The sequence below is a fragment of the Lynx rufus genome, unplaced genomic scaffold (genome assembly GCF_022079265.1).
Source record: "Lynx rufus isolate CCGP_SWC_20201006 ecotype Redwood Valley unplaced genomic scaffold, mLynRuf1.p SCAF_2, whole genome shotgun sequence".
Taxonomy (NCBI): domain Eukaryota; kingdom Metazoa; phylum Chordata; class Mammalia; order Carnivora; family Felidae; genus Lynx; species Lynx rufus.
Window position 1 is genome coordinate 198,808,296 of NW_025814834.1, and position 21,198 is coordinate 198,829,493.

At 54.7% G+C, this 21,198-nt stretch overlaps 1 protein-coding gene across 1 annotated transcript; it reads right to left on the reverse strand.

Moving 5' to 3' along the window:
* Positions 1-810: 810 nt before the first annotated feature.
* SERINC2 (serine incorporator 2) lies at positions 811-20,535 on the reverse strand. The gene is made up of 10 exons (XM_047085601.1): positions 20,467-20,535; positions 11,200-11,361; positions 10,208-10,398; positions 9,739-9,818; positions 9,137-9,274; positions 8,791-8,960; positions 7,118-7,208; positions 6,665-6,806; positions 2,227-2,442; positions 811-1,361 (listed from the first exon to the last, which is right to left on the reverse strand). The coding sequence occupies exons 1-10, from the start codon at positions 20,503-20,505 to the stop codon at positions 1,226-1,228; spliced, it is 1,365 nt and encodes a 454-aa protein (XP_046941557.1). The 5' UTR covers positions 20,506-20,535; the 3' UTR covers positions 811-1,225.
* Positions 20,536-21,198: the final 663 nt, after the last annotated feature.

Genomic DNA, 21,198 nt, shown 5'->3' on the forward strand with positions numbered 1-21,198 from the left:
CACACATGGAAGTGACGCCTGGCCTACGGTCAGTCGTCGGCTCACACCAGGCCCTGGGGCCGAACCAGGAGCCCGTCTGTAGCCCCTCTCCCTCCCTGCATCACCGTGCACCTTCGGAGATGGGAACTGATCGTACTCTTTGAGCACCTGCCAGGCACGTCACGGAGGCTGCTTCATCCGTGCCTCCCAACAGCTTGGGAGTGGGCGGCGTTTTCCCGGCTGATGGATGAAGAGCCAGGGCCCAGAGGGGAAAGACTTGCCTGGAGTCCCACAGAAGCCCCACGGCTTCCAAGATTCACTGGGTGTGAGCCAGCTTGGCTGACTCAAGTGCACGCTCTTCTCCACAGCACACTGAGTCTGGGTGATGGGTCAGATTCTTCTCCGCGTTGCCTAAGGCACCTGACCCAAAGCAGGTGGCAAGGACCACGACTACAGCAGGAAGGAGTAGGACCCTGGAGGCAGGCCAGAGGTGGGCAGGGGCTCAGGGCTGGCACTGGTAGGACACCAAAGATGGCCTCCTCAGCCACCCTGCACAAACTCCCCTCTCCAGCCTGACTCTGGCCTCACCACCCCTCGTGCAGACACTGTTCCAGGCCCTTTCCTGGCCCCCAGACTTCCTTTTTCCAAAGCCTCTCCTTCTCCAGTAGCCTGCCCCGCCTCCACCCCAAGGCTCCCCATGACCTACAGAACAGAGCCCAGGTCCCTCCTCTGACCCCCTCAGCTCTGACATTCTGTGTCCACCCCCACACTGGCCCCAGATGGCATGGGGGCCGCACCCAGGGTGAGGGGCACAGAACATGGAGAGGCACGTGCACTGGCTTGTTTATTGCATAAAGTCTTGGAGACTCGGTAAGGCACGGAGTCCGGGAAGGGGGCGGGGTGCCCTGGGGGACGTGGTCAGGAATATCCAGGCCTCAGTGCTGGGCACCCCATCGTGGGGAGTGCTCCCACTCTCCGAGTGGCTCTGAGTGCTTCTCTCCTTCAGGACCCTCTCCTGGGGAGCCTGAGCATAAGGGGCCCTTTTTTTCCCAAGAGGGGGAGTACAGGTGACAGGGGACAAAGGTAAGGAAGAGGCAGCTCTGTGGTCCGGATCTCATCCCTGAAGGCACTAAGAACAGGGGGCCCAGCTCAGAGGCGAGTCCTGGAGGGGGGTAGGGGTAGGGACTCAGCGTGGCAGACTCACTGAGCCCGGAGACTCCGAGCGGGCTGGCTGCAGGGGGCCGCCTCAGCTGAAGTCTCGGTTCGGCAGGAGGAGGGGGGCCACCAGGGTCCACAGGTAGAGGAGCAACCCCGCCCAGCTGGCACAGATCTTCACCCACACGGCCGTCCACGTGCTGATCATCTTCCGGGCCTCGCCGGGTCTGCGACACACCATGATCCCAGTGAGCCGGGCCCCCGGCGCCGTGACCGCAGATCTGGCCCTGCCCTTACGACCCCGGTGCGACCTCTGACCTCGACTCTGGCTCTGACTCTGTAACCCTAGCCCCCCTCTCTTGATAGGTTTGACACCTGGCCTTAGCTATGTCTTTGACTCCAGATGTAGCTTTCGACAAATACCACCGACCTGACCCTGACCTCAATTTCAACACTGACCCCATCCTAGACTATGTTATAACCTCACTTGGGGACCCTGGAGCTCCAGTCCTGACCTCCAACCTGGCCTCTGACCCTCAATCCTGTAACTCCATCCCTGGCCCCTGGTCTTACGACCAAGTTCTGATATCTCTGACCTTAAATCTGCCCCTTGACTCTTAAATCGTAGCTCCTTGACCTGGAGACTTCAATCCTGGCTTTACGGCCTGCTAGCCCCAATTTTAACCCAATGGCCAAATCTGTGACTTTGTGTGTGCCCAATCCCAACCCTTGACCTCATGACTCTTACTCTTGACCCTGTGACTTTGATTCTAACCCCACACCCTAAATCCTAACCCTCCCGCCGTGAATCCCAACTCTGACCTCAGAATGCAAATCACCACCCGTGATCTGTACACCCGCATGTGCCCTGCACAAGCCTGCGGTCGCCTCCTTCTCAGGGGCTTAGTGAAGGTGCCAGCTGCCGAGCAGGGAAGCTGGGGCACGGACGGGCAGGCTCTGTGGAGGGTCCTGGACATCACCCAAGCCTTGAGCATCAGGAAGAACCCAGGGAGGGGCCAGAGGAGAGGACACGTGTGCCCCACACATCCTGGCACGGCGGGTTCCATCCGTGCGCGGCCAGGCTGCACGCACCTGTACCAGTTGGTGAGCGTCATCATTATGTGCAGGGACGCGAGCACCAGGCAGAAGTGGAAGAAAGAGTAGCTGTAGGTGACGCCATCGTGCTCATTGTCGAAGGCCCGGCCCCCGCAGGTCGCCACCTGCTGCTGCTGCGTGGCCTCCAGCGCGGACGGGCACTCCTCTGTCTGCATCAGGTTGTTAACCTGCCGGTGGTCCGAGGAGCGCAGACTGCGGGGGGAGGGAGGAAGGAGGCAGGTGGGCGGTTCCAGGCGGCCTCGTGAGCCAGGGCGTCGGTCACAGCAACGGGCACAACGGTTCTGGAAACTCGGGGCCCGGTGACCTGCTGGTTAGGCGCTGGGCCCAGAAACTATCTAACTGCTTTGACTCTGAACTCCACTCCCACTCCCTCCGTGGCCTGAGGCAAGACACGTAACCTCTCTGAGCCTCTGTAAAATTGGGGAGAACGGCACCTCCCTCGTAGGCTTGCCAGGAGGATTAATAAGGTAAAGCCCCTCGCACTATGCCCGGCACAGAGTATAAACTAAAGAAACAAGCACTGTTACTCAGGTTGTCCATTCGCCAGGTCTGTAAACAGGTACTGAGTACCCAGTACCACCGCCAGTGACATGCCAGGTATGACATTCACTAATAATGTTAATCGTTAAGAACGCTCATTTGCTATCAAGTTCGTTTTCCTTCTACTGGGTGAGCGGTTTTACCAATTATGTCCCCTTTCTCCATGTTTATAATTTAAAAATACAAGAGTAACGTTTTTTTGTCATTTCTTTTCTGTAATGAGGTCTAGGTATTTTTAACAGTATTTAATAGTTTGAGACACAAGGCAATTTTGCGGATCCAACTTGCATTTAGAAAAAAAGTGACAAGAAGGAGCTCTGGGCCCCAGCCCCACCCCATCAAGTGGAGAAGTCACTGACTGAGCTTTCGCTGACCCCGATCACCAAAACATCATGCTGACATCTAATACACAGGAGCCCAGGTCCCAGGGACGTAGCTGGGCATAGCTGTTCACACTTCTTTGCTTCCTGGGTTCAAAGAACCATGCTAAGAGCAGACAGGCCCTTGGGGTGCCTGGATGGCTCGGTCATTTAAGCATCTGACTCTTGGTTTTGGCTCAGGTCATGAGCTCATGGTTCGTGGGTTTGAGCCCCACCCCAGGCTCTGTGCTGACAGCATGCAGCCTACTTGGGATTTCTCTTCTCTCTCTCTCTCTCTCTCTGCCCCTCCCCGGCTTGCTCTTTCTCTCTCTCAAAAAATAAATATATCAACATAATAAGAAAGATAAAAATTAAAAAAGAACAGACAGGCCCCGGGGCTCTCAGAGCCGCTGCCCAGTGACCACAGGCCGGGGAGGCGTGCGTTCCGGAAGCAGCGGGCAACAGCTCGGTGCCTGGATCGCCACCAGCGGGGACCATGTCCTCAAGGTCTGCGGCCACCGCATGCTCACGGCCTCAGACAGGCGGCTGCTCCTCCTGGGCCTCTAGTCTCCTTTTCTGCAAATTGGAGGTGATGTGGGCCTTTCCAGGTTGAAAAAGGGATCAAATGAGGTGATGAAGAGAGACGTTTGCGAACTGCCCAGGCTTGGCTTGGAGAAAGGGTTTTGAAAAAAAGGTCAAAACAAAACAAAATGTGCAACGGCCTCAAAATGTTCCGAGACAGGTGTGCTGCTCTTAGGGGAACGGGCCCTGACCGGGATGGACGACTTGGGGAGAAGAGAGGAGCGGCACAGAGGCTCCCTCCTGGCCGTGAGGGGAGACATGGGAAGCGGCGCTGGGAGCCATGTGGGGCCTCGAGGAGGCAGTAATGAGTCAGCCAGATTGAGCGTAAACGGCAGTTCTGCTCAGTATTAGCGTCTGGTGACCCTCACAAAACAGTCACTCACCGCCACCCAGCTGTGCAAATAAATGTTCACAGCTATTGGCAATAAAAGCAAACACTTGGCTCCCACTCTCTGCCAAGTTCTTTTCTAAGTGTCTTATACATACTGACTCATCTATAATCTTTCAACAATCCAGTGAAGTAGGTACTATTTTTATCCTTATTTTACAGATCAGCAAACTAAGGCACAGAAAGAAAGGTTAAGTGACCTGCCAGAGATCACCCTGTTGGTGAGTGGCAGTGACAGGTTCAAACACAGGCAGTTTGGCTCCAGGGTCCATACCGATAAACACTTGCTAAGATGCCCCTTTAAAAAAAGTTGTAATTGGCACAAACAACAGACACTCAGATCAATGGAACAGAATAGAGAACCCAGAAATGGACCCACAAACGTACGGCCAATTGATCTTTGACAAAGCAGGAAAGAATATCCAGTGGAATAAAGACAGTCTCTTCAGCAAGTGGGGCTGGGAAAACTGGACAGCGGCATGCAGAAGAATGAACCTGGACCACTTTCTTACACCATACACAAAAATAAACTCAAAATGGAGGAAAGACCTAAATGTAAGACGGGAAGCCATCAAAATGCCCGAGGAGAAAGCAGGCAAAAACCTCTTTGATCTTGCCCACAGCAACTTCTTACTCAACACGTCTCCAGAGGCAAGGGAAACAAAAGCAAAAATGAACTACTGGGACCTCATCAAAATAAAAAGCTGCTGCACAGCGAAGCAAACAATCAGCAAAACTAAAAGGCAACCAACGGAATGGCAGAAGATATTTGTAAACGACATATCGGATATAAAGGGTTAGTATCCAAAATCTATAAGAACTTATCAAACTCAGCACTCAAAGAAAAAAATAATCCAGTGAAGAAATGGGCAAAAGACATGAATAGACACTTCTCCAGAGAGGACATCCAGATGGCCAACCGACACATCAAAAACTGCTCAACATCACTCATCATCAGGGAAATACAAATCAAAACCACAATGAGATACCACCTCACACCTGTCAGAATGGCTAACATGAACAACTCAGGCAACAACAGATGTTGGCGAGGATGCGGGGAAAGAGGATCTCTTTTGCACTGCTGGCGGGAATGCAAGCTGGTGCAGCCACTCTGGAAAACAGGATGGAAATTCCTCAAAAAATTAAAAATAGAACTGCCCTAGGACCCAGCAAATGCACTACTAAGTATTTATCCAAGGGATACAGGTGTGCTGTTTCGAAGGGACACATGCACCCCCATGTTTATAGCCGTACTATCGACAATAGCCAAAGTATGGAAAGAGCCCAAATGTCCATCAATGGATGAATGGATAAAGAAGATGTGGTATATATATATGTGTGTATATATATATGTGTGTATATATACATATATATATGTATACACACACACACACATATATATATATACATATATATATATATATATATATACACATGTATATACAATGGAGTATTACTTGGCAATCAAAGAGAACAAAATCTTGCCATTTGCAACTACATGGATGGAACTGGAGGGTATTATGCTAAGTGAAATTAGTCAGAGAAAGACGAGTATCATATGACTTCACTCGTATGAGGACTTTAAGACACAGAACAGATGAACATACGGGAAGGGAAGCAAAAATAATATAAAAACAAGGAGGGGGACAAAACATAAGAAACTCTTACATATGGAGAACAAACAGAGGGTTACTGGAGAGGTTGTGTGAGGGGGAATGGGCTAAATGGGTAAGGGGCATTAAGGAATCTACTCCTGAAATCATTGTTGCACTATATGGTAACTAATTTGGATGTAAATGTAAAAAATAAAATTTAAAAAATAAATTAAAAAAAAAAAGTTGTTATGTGGGTGCCTGGGTGGCTCAGCCGATTGGGCACCTAGTTCGGCTCAGGTCATGATCTCACGCTTCGTGGGTTTGAGCCCTGCATCGAGCTCTGTGCTTGGAGGCTGGAGCCTGCTTTGGACTCTGTGTCTCCCTCTCTCTCTGCCCCTCCCCCTCTTATTCTCTCTCTCTCTCTCTCTCTCTCTCTCTCTCTCTCTCTCTCTCTCAAAAATAAAAACAGACATTAAAAAAAATTTTTTAAGTTGTGTGATCTTAAGTATGAGCTGCCCCCTCTCAGGTGACACTGTAGGGGTCACGACCACCCTGGGCATCGGAGGTTACCCTCTTCCTTTTATGAAGAGGAAACTGAAGCTCAGAAAGACCACACAGCAGGTGAGTGACAGAGCCTGTACCTGCTGACCCCAGTCCAGGCTTCTCCCCTGCCCCCACAGGCGCCTGCCCCTACCGAGCTGGGCAAGTCCCTGGCCCAGATGTGCAAGAAGCGTCCCTGGCCCAGGAGGCAGTGTCCAACCCTGCCTCCGCAGCCCAGTCATGCTGTGCCCCCCCGAGGGACTCGGTTTCTCCACTAGCACAATGCTGGACCTGCACGTGTCGAGCGCGCCTCCCGGCCTGGTGTCTTGGCTCCCACATCTTCCCCTTGCTCGCGAAAATCAGGCCCCGCCAACGTGACACCTCCCCAGAAGCCAGACCCCCCACTCTACCTGATGAAGACGGTGCACAGGATAAAGATGATGAGCCCCACGATGCTCGGTGCATCCCACCAGTGAGTCTCGTAGCCCTCGGGGCCTGCCAGGATCGTCCCGTTGCTCAAGTGGGTCAGCAGGTGAGGGTTGCATTTCTGGTCTAGGGATGGGAGACCGGTCACCCTCAGCCCATGCAGGCCAGGTCTGAGGTAGGGCAGACAGCCAACCCAAATGGACAGACAGACATACAACTGACCATCCAAATCCCAGCGACAGACAGAACTTAGCAGACAGATGACAGGGAAATAGATCCTGGAACAGAGAGGGTCCTCCTACTCCCTGAAGGACTAGCATGAGGAACAGGCTGGGCTGAGGTGTCCCTGACACCTGTGAGGGTCTCTAGCCCCCCCAGAAGGTCGCTACTGACCCAGGAATGAGCCCAGGCTTCCTCAAATCCAGGCCTGTACTCACCAGGGACACTGGACAGGGCCAACCAGGTGACAAATGTGGTGTAGAGCGTGATGACGGAGGCCTGCAGCAGACCCGAGTTGGGCTGGGCGTCCTGGCAGAGGCAATCCATCAGGAAGACCCTGTCAGACGTGGGGGCCACCCCACCCACACCTAGCCCACTCCCTCCCAACCAGGGACCTCAGAAAGCCCCAGCACCCTAGGGCCATCCCACCCCACACCCTTCGGGAGAACACAGTACCCAGGCCACCCACCACCCACCCCGGCTGCCCAAACATGGAGTCTCCATTCTTTCTCTTAACAAGTCATCTCAGTCCCTCCCCTGCTGAGAACGCTTCACTCTGAATTAAAGCCCTCCGTGTTCACCCCTGCTTTTTTCTCCACCTGACCACGCCCCCTCAAGCTCCTCCCCGCCCACCTCCCACCGCAGGGCAGCCACAGTGGCCTCCTCTCTGTCCACAGAACCCACCAAACCCTCTCGCCCACTCAGGGCCTTTGCACTCGCTATGCCTGCATCCGACTCTAGGTTTTGGCTCAGGTCACGATCTCACTGTTCATGGGTTCAAGCCCCACATCAGCTACGCGCTGGGAGTGCAGAGCCTGCTTGGGATTCTCTCTCCCCCCTCTCTCTCTGCCCCTGCCCCCGCTTGTTCTCTCCATCTCAGAAAGAAAGAAAGAAAGAAAGAAAGAAAGAAAGAAAGAAAGAAAGAAACTAACTTAAAAAAAAAGCACAGGGTCTGGAGACAGTCTGCCTGTTCCACCCCTAGCTCTGCCCCCTACCAGCTGGGTGACCTCAGGCGAGTGTCTTTCCTCCTCCAAGAAAGTATGAAAGTGGAAAGTGGGGACGGTGATGGTGCACGACTAAATGACAGGACAGATGCCATCGACTGGAAGCTATTGTTATTCTTCCCCCTCTTCTCCACCTACAAGAGGGCCTGGTACACAGTAAGTGTTCCGGAAGTATTTGTTGAATGAATACTGATTGCTGTGTGAGCTGGGACAGAGGGATCACCCTCTGTGGGCTTCAGTTTTCTCACCTGGAAATAGAGGCTCTGACCAGAAGGGAGGTTCCCCACCTTTCTGCTAAAGACTCTCAAAGGCTACCCAAGCTAGCTGTGAAGTCCCTGGTGGGGCGAGATCCCCAACCATGAAGCATCCCTGGGCTCAGAGGCTTTCTGAAAAGCACACGATGACCTGGGGAGCCCCACCCATTACCCTAGATGTTCTGGGACTAGAAACTGTGGAGCTCCCAGCACCCCTTGTTGAGAGGTCTAGGAATCGTTGCTCGGTGGTCCTCCCTGACAGTCTCCCGATTTCCATAAAGACAACAATGATAACAACAGTTAACATCTGATGGATACTTATACTCCCGACCCTGTTCTGTGTGTTCACAAACTCTATCTCCATCCTGCAAATAACTCCAAAGACTAGGTATTATCCTCATTTTTACATTTGAGAAGAGAAAAGCACAGAGAGGTTAAGGCACTTTCCTAAAGACACCCGGCATGTAGATGTGCAAACTGGGACTCCAACCCAGGGAGGCTGACTTGGGAGTCCACACTCTTAGCCCAAGCCTCTGTGACTAACAGCCCCGTCCCAGGACCCCAAGGTTCCCACCAGAAGTCCCACACACCAAGGGGCCTGGCATCAGGATGGGCAAAGACAGGCGGGCTCACCTGGACCTTGGGCAGGACGGCGACAATGGAGACGCAGACACAGAGAGTGAGGTTGAGGCCGATGAAGACCTTGCCCTCGTAGCAGGGGCCGGGGTGGGTATAGTAGATGAACAATAGCGTCACGGCCGCAATGGACAGCGTGTAGAAGAGGAGGGTGAAGAAGAAGAGGCCTGGGCAGGAAGGGTGGCAAGCAGCAGAGTCAGGAGGCACAGGGACCCCCGAGCCCTCCGGGGGCTTGTCGGGCAGTCCCCTGTGTGAGCCCTCAGCTTTCCTGTAGCTGCGGGGACGCCCCGACGCTCAGGAAGTCCCAGTCCCCGGGGTCTGGAGGCTGAGTGGCGGTGCTCACCTGCATACCAGGCCCGGGAGTCACGTTCCTCGGCCTTGCCCAGCCACCGCTGGTTCCAGGAGTGCGCGAAGTCGATGAACAGCACCAGCTGGATGAGGATGAAGAGGAAGGAGCCCACGACACCACAGTAGAACCAGACTGGGTGGGGAGAGGGGAGGGAGAGGTGAGGGGAGAGGAGGCGAGGCTGTAGGGGAGCAGCCTGAGCGCCGGGCTTCCTGGGATTTACGCAGCAGGCACGCTCCCATTGTCTCCCTCTCACACACATTTATCCAGTTGACAACCGTTCATGCCACGCCCCTGCGATGGCGACACTGAGAAACAGCAGAGTCCCTGCCCTCAGGGATGTCCTTAGCCATGCACAGAGATGCTGCGTGGCAGGTGGCAGGGTCAGGCTGAGGCACGTTCCGCAGGTCCCCCCACGTTGTCTAAAGGCCATGTGGCCAAGCACCAGGGTGCTGTCTCCCTGGGGGGGGGGGCAGTGACCCGGCCAGCAGCCTGGGGTCCGTGTGCCGAGGCAAAGAGCAATCCCCACCAGTGCTCCTCCCTCTGGAGACCCCACCTCCCCCCTGGGAGCCCCCATCCCTCCCACCAAGGCCGCCTACCGTTGGAGAAGGAGCCGTCAGGGATGTAGAATGCGCCCACGGTGATGCCCACGAGGACCAGGAACTTAAAGAACCAAAATCTATTGGGGGTGGCGAGGAGAGCCAGGGGGTCTAAGTGGGGGGTGGGCCCCAGAACTCCCACCCCCAAAGAGCAGGTACTGGGACAGGTGAAGAGGGACTTTCTACTGGTCTGATGGGCACAGAAAGTCTGTCCTGGCCCTTGAAAAACCCTGAGGGGCAGAGGGAAGGACCAAGCTGGAGTGACAGTGATCACCCAGGTTCCTGCCCCAACCGTGTCACTACAGTGCTGTGCGGCCTTAGCATGTTCTTGCCCTCTCTGACTTACTCATCTGAGAAGCGGGAGCAACTAACTGAGCTGATCTCTGTGCTTTGGTGGCTCCTGAGTGGGGGCAGGGCCTGGAGCTGGAGTCGGGCAGGGGGTCCTAGCTGCGGGCAGGGGCGCCCTCACCCGTTCTGGATGGCAGCCCTGGGGTCCCGGCTGCTGCGCACGCAGAGCATGAGCAGGGTGAAGAGGAAGAAAAAGGCTGCCGTCGCAAAGCACATGCGGTAGACGGCGCGGTGGCCGAGCAGGGAGCCACAGTCGATGTGGCCCTGCAGGACGACGGGGGTCCCGGCCCCCTCCTCACACACCCACGGCAGCTGAGGGGAGAGAGAGCAGCGTGAAGGCCCCTGCCCCCGGAACCCCGGGCCGACTCTGCCAAGGCCTGCCAGGAGGGAAGCCCCCTCCTTCCCCTCCATCTGCACCCCTGCCCACCGCTGGGGCTGAACTCCTGAGAGTGAGCATCCCCCCCCCCCACCCAACCCGGGACAGATGGGGACACAGGGTCCAGTCACGGGTCGTTACTCTCTGCGGGTCTCCCTGCTGTCGCACCTGCAGCCTCAGGACCTCACGGCTCTGTCGAAAGCAGGGTTCCCCCTAGTGCTCTCCTCCATCACCCACATCAGAACCCCCGGAGATTCTGGGGGAAAGTGAGATTCCAGGGCCCCTCTCGGAGTCTCTGAGGCGGGGGCTGAGAGTCTGCATTTCTAGCACACTCCCCAGGGCATTCGTACCTTCACACACGCGCACACGTGTCAGAGCCACTGGCCTAAATGTCGCCCTGGATCTGTGCCAGGCTATGAAACGCGGAGAGGAAGGGAAGAGAGGACCCCAAACGGGGCTTGAGCACTAAGGAGGGGACAGCATGCCCCGGGGCCAGTGTCCAGGGGACAACGATGATTAGTAAGATTCTCCAAGGGAGACTTATGAGAAACCAGAACTCCCACGTGAGGTTCAAACTCTCCTCCCCACGTGAAGAAACGCCCCTGTCACCAACCCGGGTCACTCCTGCCCAGCGTCCTCAGAGGGCTGGGCACCCCCAGCCTGCAGCGGCGGGGCCTTGGCTGCGGGCCAGTCCTCCAGGCCACCTCGCTCCCCTGCCTGCCCTCAGGGCCGCTCACCTTGTAGAGCTGACTCTCCACACCAGGGCTCAGCATGATGACGGACACCAGCACCCCCAGGAAGAGGAAGGCCGTGAAGATGAGGCGGGTCACGGTGGAGTTAGGACTGGAGGGACAGCAGCTGCACAGGATGCAGGGGGCAGAGCCGCAGAGGCAGGACGCCTGCAGGGGAGGGCAGGACGGCACCCTTACTCCCCCCCTCCTCCCCCCTTCCCCATCCGAGCAGGAGCACCCATGACCACCCCCCCTTCCCTGTCCCCGAATCCTGGCGGAGCCTGCCCTCCTCTTGCCAGACAGGGGCGCACCTCCTCCCCAGATATTATCCCATTTAACTCACAAGCCCCAGAAGAAAGCAAGCCTCGAAAAGGTTGGGTCACACTGTTTCTGCTGCAGGGGGAAGCAGAGTGGTAAAAGATAGATAGATAGATAGATAGATAGATAGATAGATAGATAGATAGATCGATCCATCTAGAAGACCAGCTCTAGCCCTGATAAGCTGTGTGACCGTATTTAACTCACTCAACCTCTCTGAACCTCAGTTTCCCCTTCTATAAGGTGGGAATCATAACGGTACCTACTTGTCACAGGAATTTTATTTCATTTTATTAATGTTTTATTCATTTTTGAGAGGGAGTGAGCAGGGAGGGGAAGGGGTGGGGGAGACAGAGGATCTGAAGTGGGCTCTGAGCTGACAGCAGTAAATCCGATGCGGGGCTTGAACTCACGAACTGTGAGATCATGACCTGAGCTGAAGTCCGGACACTCAACTAACTGAGTCACCACATGCCCCAGGAATTTTAAATTGTAACCCGCTCAGGCTTCCTTTCTCCGCTCCCTGCTTAGCTTCTCTCCATAGGACTTACTATCATCTGACTAGCCTTCTATTTTATTCATGTGTGTCCCCCCCCCAATGTTTCTAGCACATCAGCTCCACCAGGGCAGGGGTTGTGGTCGTCCCAGAAAGCGGGGGATAGCGCCTGGCTCACAGCAGGAGCTCAGTGACTACCTAGTGAACAAAGGCAAAGTGTCTGGCATAGCCCCAGACATACGTTAAGACCTCAAGAAACATTCAGAGAAACGCCTGCTGAATGAATGGAATGTAGAATTGTGAGTGGCTGTGATTTCCTGCTCCGGGGCGGTCTAACCCTTTCCCTCTCCGGGCTCCTCTGCCCAAGCTGGCGCCAGTCAGCCCCTGGCCTCCCTGGGACTGGCTGAAATCACTCTGGGGGCTGCTGATGTCACAGTATTCACAGCTGGCGCCCCAAAAGAAGGCTGACCCTCCTGGGAACCGGGCCCGCCACCAGATATACCTGGTCACCCGTCTATCTTCCCCCAAACAGCCCCAGCTCCTCACCCAGGCATTTAAGAGTCAACAGCAAGAAAGACACCGGCTCTGCCCTCCTACAGGAACACACTCAACGATCATTACGCCTGTCCTGGTAGGTGCTGCCCTGAGAGTCACTGAGGGGGGCCCACTTTAGACTGGGGGTAGCGGGTCCCCTCCCTGAACAGGTGACATTTAAGCTGAGCTGGAGAATGAGGAGGCCCTCTCCCGACCAAGGGGAAGAAAGAGTGTTCCAGACAGAGGGAACAGAGGCGGAGGCTGCTCTGGGGCAGGCAGGAGCCGGACGATGGAGGAAGAGAAAGAGGCCGTTGTGACGGAAGCTTTGGCGAGCAGGGAGTGGCGAGGTTGGCCAGGCTGGCGGGGCCCGGCAGCCATGTGCAGCCTAAGAGCAGAGGGCATCCATCAAGCGGTTAAAGCTGGGGACAGGAAAAGCCTTACACTGCGAGACTGGCTCTACGGAGAGCAGGCTGAGAGGGACCCAGCACCCTACTTTCTGGACTGGTCACCAGACACGCAGCACAGTCTGCTTGAAATGTAGCTGCCCTCCCGTCTCCCCTTCCCTTCTTCCCAAGAATAGAAACGCCCCTGGAAATGCCCCGTTACCCACCTCTCTCACCCGCACAGCCAAGTACAATGAAATGAAATACTTGCAGAATGAATTTCTTCTTCATGGCCCATATCATAACTTGTCCAGCAACTCACGGTTACACGTTGCGGCACTCACCGCAAGCCCTGCCTCCTACCCCTGGCCACCTTCTGGGGGGTGAGGGGACAAGCAAATGCCAGAAAAGTGTTTTACAGACATAAAGAACATTCTGGCTATCAGACAGACTGGCTATTAGTCCCATTTTACAGATGAGGAAACTGAGATCAGAGAGGTTAAGAATGTGCCAGAGTCACCCGGCAAGTGGACAGCGGTGCTGAGAGCCAAGGAGTGATAGTGACAGCTATCCTTTATGAGTTATCCGGTCCCAGGCACCCTGGTAAGCAAGCACCTTACCTACATTAAGTGTCGCTGACACTATGGAGTAAGTGTGTCGTAACCTCCCACGTACAAATGGGGAAAATGACTCAGACAGGCGACACGACCAAGGTCATACATAGCAAGTAAGCTGAGGACCTGGGGTTTGAGCTCATGTCCGTCTGTACCAAGGGCTCACTAGCTCATCAATGGCAGTCTCATTTAATGTCAAAACAGTCCCTCCAATGCCAGAAAAAGCCAACGGAGGCCCACAAGCACTGATCTCGGGAGCCAGAAGTTGAGGTGACCGAGTCAGAGCCTGGCTCTGGCTTGTTACCATCTCCGTTTGAGACCTAAGAAAAGCTTCCCCACTGCAATCGGGGAAGGGGGAGGGGGCTTGGCCTTTCGATTCACTCTAATTCTTGGAGATCAAAATCCAGGTGTTGCTGACACTCGGAACCTCGGAATTTTCCCAGGGCCGGCAGCCAGACAGACCAGACCGGGGAGAGAAAGACACACACCAGCCACCACCACCAGCGGCTTCCGGTGGGTTCTTGGGCACCTTGGAATCGTTCCTACATTCTGACCGGGTCACTCCACCTCCAGCATCGCTGCTACAAGAACCTCTTCCTACAGAGCTAACAGCTCACGCGAGCGAGGGCAGACATGTGCACACACGCATACACACGCGCACATGCAAGATCATCGCGGCACTGTTCACACAAGGAAAGGACTAGGGGAAAACTGAAAAGAACTAAATGCCCATCAAGACGTCGTGGTCCTCCCCTAAGAGGGATTCTCTGCTGAATGCAGCAGATGCGTAGATGATACTTAAGTGGGTACGTGTAGCTAAACAGAAGTCAATATAAATTATGCCTCAATAAAGTTGATTTTATTACTAAAGAAGAAAACTTTTATTTATTTTTTTTTTAATTTCTTTTTTTCAACGTTTATTTATTTTTGGGACAGAGAGAGACAGAGCATGAACGGGGGAGGGGCAGAGAGAGAGGGAGACACAGAATCGGAAACAGGCTCCAGGCTCTGAGCCATCAGCCCAGAGCCCGACGCGGGGCTCGAACTCACGGACCGCGAGATCGTGACCTGGCTGAAGTCGGACGCTTAACCGACTGCGCCACCCAGGCGCCCCAAGAAGAAAACTTTTAAATGAAGACAAGGGGCGCCTGGTTAAGCGTCCGACTTCAGCTCAGGTCATGATCTTGCGGTCCGTGAGTTCAAGCCTGGAGTTGGGCTCTGTGCTGACAGCTCAGAGCCAGGAGCCTGCTTGGGATTCTGTGTCTGCCTCTCTCTCTGCCCCTCCCCGGCTCTCAAAAGTAAACAAACGTTAAAAAAATGTTTTACATTAAGACAAAAATAAAATGGACACGAAGCTTTAGGTTTTACGGGCCTATGAGAATCTCAAAAGACTGCAAATAACCTAAATGTCCTGCACCAGGGGCCAGGGGTGGTCCATTTACTCCAAGGACCGTAACAGGGGCAGGAAAGAAAAAAGTCACCGGGCTGCAGAGCAACACGGACTAACACGTATGATGCAATGTGAGAAGCCAAGGCAGCCACGGAGCTGCTCCTGTGCTACGATTACAAACCCCCTCCCCCAAATGCACTCAGGGGAACCGCAGCAACAGAGAGGCACCAGAACACTGGCTGTGTCCTAGCAGCAGCCGGGTCCTCGGGAAGGGGAATCAGGTAGCCCCGCGTCTCAGTGTTTTCAGGCTGCAGGGCTCCTTGGCATTCAACTGGTCCAGACTTTCTAATGAAGAATCACCCGGAAGGTAGCCCCTGCCGTTCACACACTGCCAACAACGAGGAGCTCACCTCACTACTTGAGGAGCTCAAGTCATCGTCTCATGGTTTGTGGGTTTGAGCCCCACGGCAGGCTCTGTGCTGACAGCTCGGAGCCTGGAGTCTACTTCGGATTCTGTGTATGTGTGTGTGTGTGTGTGTGTCTGTCTCTCCCTCCCTGCCCCTCCCCTACTTTTGTGCTCTGTCTCTCAAAAACAAACATTAAAAAAAAAATAAAGCTGTATTGTTTAAAACCAAGTGGCCCTCCACTTCTGGGTATTAGTCAAAAGCAAGGACTCAAACAGGTATCTGCACACTCAAGTTTATAATAGCGTTATTCACAACAGTCGAAAGGTGGAAGTCAACCAAGTATCCGTGGACCACGAAACGCGGTCTATCCATACAGTGGAATATTACTGAGCCTTAAAGGGAAGGAAGCTCTACACATGCTACGACACAGAAGAACCTTGAGGACATTACAGTGAGTGACACAAAGCAGAAAGACAGAGAGCAGACTGGGGGGTTACCAGAGGCTGGGGAGAGGGAGGTGGGGATTATTACTGAATGGGCAGGGAGTTTTCAATTTGGGAAGATTAAAAAGTTCTGGAGATGGAGGGCTGGCAGCACAACAATGTGAACTGAACCCCCACACTTAAAAATGGCTACACTGGTCAGTTTCATGTGGTGTGGATTTCACCACAAGAAGGAAAAAGGAGGGGGCAGTTTTCAAAGAAGAGTGAGCACTTAGCTAGGTGGGGAAGGGAAAGGTGTTCCTACAAGGGGATTGGCACCTGCTAAGCTGTGAGAAACACTGTTGCTTCGGGGCAGCTGGCAAGAAAGGCTACAGGGGTGACGGAAGTGACGGCCAAGGTCCCTGCGGGCAGTGCCAGGGAGTCTGCACTTTATCCTGAAAGCCATGAGCAAGACTGGTGCGGAGGAAGCAGAGCATCAGATCTGCATTACAGAAATGTCACTTTGGGCACAGACGGAAGACAGACGGAGGGGGTGGTGGGCGGTACCTCTGGGAACAGGGCGAGAGCGCTGGTGGAACAGATTCCAAAAGGGAAGGAAGACAGATCCCAGAGTTTTTGTTGTGTGCTTGAACCCACGATATTTCCCCCTCTCGTTCATCTGGGATGGTATCATTTCGGTATCATAAAAACAGACCTCCATTTTAAATATATATACCATGTTTCCTAAGATAAATTACAAGCTCCTTGAAAACCAAAAAATAAAAGGTTAAAATGCAATCTTTTTAAGAAAAAAAAATTTTTTTAATGTTTATTTATTTCTGAGAGCGAAAGAGCACGAGTGGGGTAGGGGCAGAGAGAGACAGGGAGACACAGAATCCCAAGCAGGCTCCAGGCTCTGAGCTGTCAGCACAGAGCCCGACGCGGGGCTCGAACTCACATGACTGTGCGATCATGACCTGAGCTGGAGTCAGACGCTTAACTGAGCCACGCACAGGCGCCCCGTTAAGATTTTATTCTTTTTCTTTTTTTTTTCAACGTTTATTTATTTTTGGGACAGAGAGAGAGCATGAACGGGGGAGGGGCAGAGAGAGAGGGAGACACAGAATCGGAAACAGGCTCCAGGCTCTGAGCCATCAGCCCAGAGCCTGACGCGGGGCTCGAACTCACGGACCGCGAGATCGTGACTTGGCTGAAGTTGGACGCTTAACCGACCGAGCCACCCAGGCGCCCCAAGATTTTATTCTTAAGTAATCTCTGCACCCAACCTGGGGCTCAAACTCACAACCCCGAGATCAAGAGTTGCATGTTCTTCACTCATGTGAGGACTTTAAGAGACAAAACAGATGAACATAAGGGAAGGGAAGCAAAAATAATATAAAAATAGGGAGGGGGACAAAACATAAAAGACTCTTAAATATAGAGAACAAACAGAGGGTGGCTAGAGGGGTGGTGGGAGGAGGGATGGACTAAATGGGGAAGGGGCAATAAGGAATCTGTTCCTGAGATCATTGTTGCTCCATATGCTAACTAACTTGGATGTAAATTAAACAATAAATTAATTAAAAAAAAAAAAGACTTGCATGGTCTACAGACTGAGCCAGCCAGGCACCCCTAAAATGGTAAATTTTATGTTATGGATATTTTGCCACAATGATACAAAAAACTGGTCCCAGCAAGGATGGGATGCACCTTGTAGACTTCATGAACAGCCCCATTACTGGCTGAGCCAACCTAGGACTACACGAAATACAAGAGAGAAGAGATCAGCCCCCAAAACACTCAGTGCATGCTCACTTCCCCCTGCAGCACTAAGAGTAATAGCCTTTTCCCCACCGTGGAACTCAGTTTCCTCTGCCATAAAATGGGCTCCTGTGGGCAGGACAGTGAAGTGGCTCAGACAGAGCCCAGTCTCTACAATCAGACAGCCGGGATGTCACGGGCTTGACCACTTCCTCGAATGTGGTCTTGAACATTTTACCACCGTGGGGTGCTTCGAGTAGCCACTGCAGGCCAGCTTCCTGCTAAATATACTGGCGTGTTCATCTCAGTTCCATTTAATCGTCCCAACTGAGAGAGGCCCCACCGTTCTCCCCACTTCCTAATCTCTCAGCCCCAGGGAGAGGGGACCAGTGACTGCCCACGGTCACACAAGCAGAGGAGATGGAGGGGCCGAAGTCACTGCCCTCACCAGGATCTGAGTCCCATAGTCTGACCCTTTCCTGCTCCCTCACACCTAGAGGGCAGAGAATTAGATTCTACGGCAGGCAGATATTCAAGGAGGCCCTCCCGAAACATTCGGCCGTGTGCTGGCTTGCCCTGTGACTCCCATCCTGTTGTGCGCCCATCTTTATTTTATTTTATGTATTTTAGAGAGAGAGTGAGAGAGAGGACGAGCAGGGGAGAGGGGCAAAGGGAGAAAGAGAGAATCCCATTGTGGGACCATCTTATCTTCTCTGAGCCAGGACTCATGCTCGGCCCAATACAAATGCTGACCCAAGGGCATGATGGGCGGATGCAAATATGTCAAGGCTAGAAGTCTTCTCCAAGGATCCTCAGACTCCAGAATGTTCCCCCAAAGATGCCCAGGAACCCCCTATTAGAACTTTGCTCCTATGGGGCAAATCTCCATTGAAACAGGTTGTTATCAGTGTCCAGTCACACCCAACTGCACCGCTTAATACTGTGTGGCTGTGGAGAAATCACCTTCCCTCTCTGACCCATTTGTGAGAATGATTAACTACCTCACTGGGGTCACTGTGAGGGCTGAATGACGGGATACGTATATAGTGCTCACTGCAGTGCTGGCCTGTGCCACCACTGGACAGCGCCTGGACCAGGAAATAAGATTTTAATCTTGACTGTGCGGTTCCCTATCCGTTCACTGTGCAACCTTTGGAAAGTCAGCTAACCTCTCTGAGCCGCAGTTCTCTTCTTCTGCGTGTTGAGGGTTCGAGCAAACCTGTCATGTGGCTTCTGGTCTCAGCCTTGTCGGATTCCGTGACTCAGTGACCAGCTTAGGCTCCAGAGGGAATTCTCCACCCACCTTTCCAAGATGATAATAACAATAGCTCACTATTGGCCAGGAACTGGGTGGGGCACTTTTCAATCTTCCTCAAATGGCATTATGAAGGAGGCGGAGAGACCAGGCATAGGGGATTGGCAGGTCGCCCCTCAACCCCCTCAACGGGTGCCACTCCCAAGCTAGCGCAGCCAAATGGAAATCTGGTCAACTTGGAGGAAGCTCTCCCTCCCCCACCAGGAAGCAAACCCCTCTTGGCCACGAGAGCCAGCCCAAACCTAGAATTCACTGGGCAGAAAGGGATCTCGGGGACCAGCTCTTGATTCTGCACACGTGCGCCCACACAGACTTCACAGGTGGGTAAATGGAGGCCCAGAGAGGACAGGGACTGTCCAGAGACCCACTCGACAGCTTTTCTGTGCAGATATCACTCTCAGAAAATGGTTGTGAAGTAAATCGCTAGATCCCTAAGTTGCCACCCTTACATCCCATCCTAACGCACACACAAATCAGGGACAAAGGAAAGCAAGTCCTGAGATTCAGCAGCCACCAGACCCCCCTCTTCCTCTCTGTTCCTCTTTGTGTAGGGCAGAGGGGGAGGGAGCTGCCTGAATGAACCTCGGGTTTAATGAGGGGAAGAGGGAAAGGAGAGGGGGCTGGGAAGAGGGAAAGGAGAAGGGGCCTCCCAGCCGGGGTCTGGCTGAAGCTCCTCCCCTTTGCTGGCTGCGGGCCCCAAAGCAGAGGCTGGCTGCCCCCCACCCCAGGTCCCTGGGCCCTGGCGCCCAGGTACTCCCCCCAGTCTCTCAATTCCTGGGTTTTCCAACCCAGAGTTGGGCCCGGTGGCGGTGACAAACCAAAACGACCTCACTCAGGGGTGGCTTAGAAAGGCGGATGGGGGCTTCCTCCCCACCCGCATTTCAGGCTATGGGGCCCAGAGTGGGAAGGGGCTGGGGTTCCTTGGGGAACTGCCCGGCACTTAGCGTGAACCAGGCTGAATGAGGCAGAGACGGACGCAGAGAGACAGAACTGGACGGTAGGACAGACGGACAGACACCCGTGAGACAATAACCGATGGAGCAGCCACGGGCGGACAAAGACAGTCGGATAAACGAACGGACAGGAACAGATGTCAGACAAATACACACGGACAAACTGAGGCAGGCGGGCAGGGCGACAGGCTGACGGACGGACTGCCTGAGGGACAGAGAAAGACACACCGCAGAGAGGGGCAGGGACCAGGCGGGCCACACAAAGAATCATAATGTCCGAGAGGGAGACGAGGGGCGCCCCGCGAGGAAGTTGGGCCAGCGGGGGCCGCGGCGCGCACCCCCACCCCGGGCTCTGGGCCTCAGTGTCCCCAGTCCCCGGGAGGGGCGCCCGCCCAAGGCCCTCCCCTCCCCCCGCAACCCCGGCGCGCCCCGACCCCTCCCCCCGGCGGTAACCCGAGCCCCGGACACCAGCTGTCCCCGGCGCCCGCGGGTCCGGGATGGGGGTGGGGGGACCGAGGGACACGGGGACCCGAGGGGCGAGGTGGTGGGGTGCGGGCCCCGAAAGACAAGTTTGGAGGAAGGAAAAAGAAGAAACTATTTGGAGGAAGACGACGGGACAAAAGTGCGGGGCCAAAGAAGGAGCCGGCGGCGCGCGGGCGGGCTCGGGGCTCGGGACTCACGCAGCTGAGCAGGGAGCAGGCGCCCAGGCAGGCCCCCATGGCGGCGGCTCGGGGCGCGGGGCGCGGGGCGCCGGCGGCGGGTTCGCTGGGGCTCCGGACGCCCGGTCCTGGCCCCGCCCCCGCCCCGCCCCGGCCGGGCCCCGCCCCCGCCCCGCCCAGCCCCACCTGCCGAAGCCGCTCGTCGCTTTCCGGCGGCGCTCGGAGCCTCCCGAAACTCACCTGGGGCAGGTGTGCCCGGGCGAGACCGGTAGGGAAAGTGAGCGGGGGGGCCAGGATTCCCCGCGGCCGTGCGAGCCGTGCCGCCGACCCGACTCTGCCCCGGGTGCAAGTCCTGGTCCAAAGCGAGGGTTTGGAAATACCGAGACCCGGGTTCGAGTCCGAACGAGGCCACGGTGCGACCTTACAACACTGCCCCCCTCCCAAGGCGCTGAGGCCAAGTTGTGGTCACCCCAAACCCCTCGGTGTAGAGCCTCTACCCAAAACATAGGTGTTGAATGGCGCATGATTGGATAAAGAAAGTTGGGCAAGTCGCTTCACCTCTCTGAGCCTCAGTTTCCCCATCTGTAAAGTGAGGACGCCCACCTCATGGGGCTGTTACGACACATAATAGATGCCTGACAAATGTGAGCTCTTCATCTTCCCTGTTGCTCCTAAGACCCCGGCCTCACACTCTTTCAGCCATCCTTCCCTCCATCCACCTGTTGACTCCTGTCTTGGGCCACCCGCTCCCCT

Bases quoted from the DNA above. Each gene is read 5' to 3' on its own strand.
- SERINC2 (XM_047085601.1), bottom strand. From the start codon at position 20,505: ATGGGGGCCTGCCTGGGCGCCTGCTCCCTGCTCAGCTGC. The intron at 9,275-9,738 runs GTAGGCGGCCTT...CTCCCCACCCAG, and splicing joins TGACGGCTCCTTCTCCAACG to TCTGGTTCTACTGTGGTGTC. The intron at 7,209-8,790 runs GTGAGCCCGCCT...TGCCTCTGCCAG, and splicing joins CCGTCCTGCCCAAGGTCCAG to GACGCCCAGCCCAACTCGGG.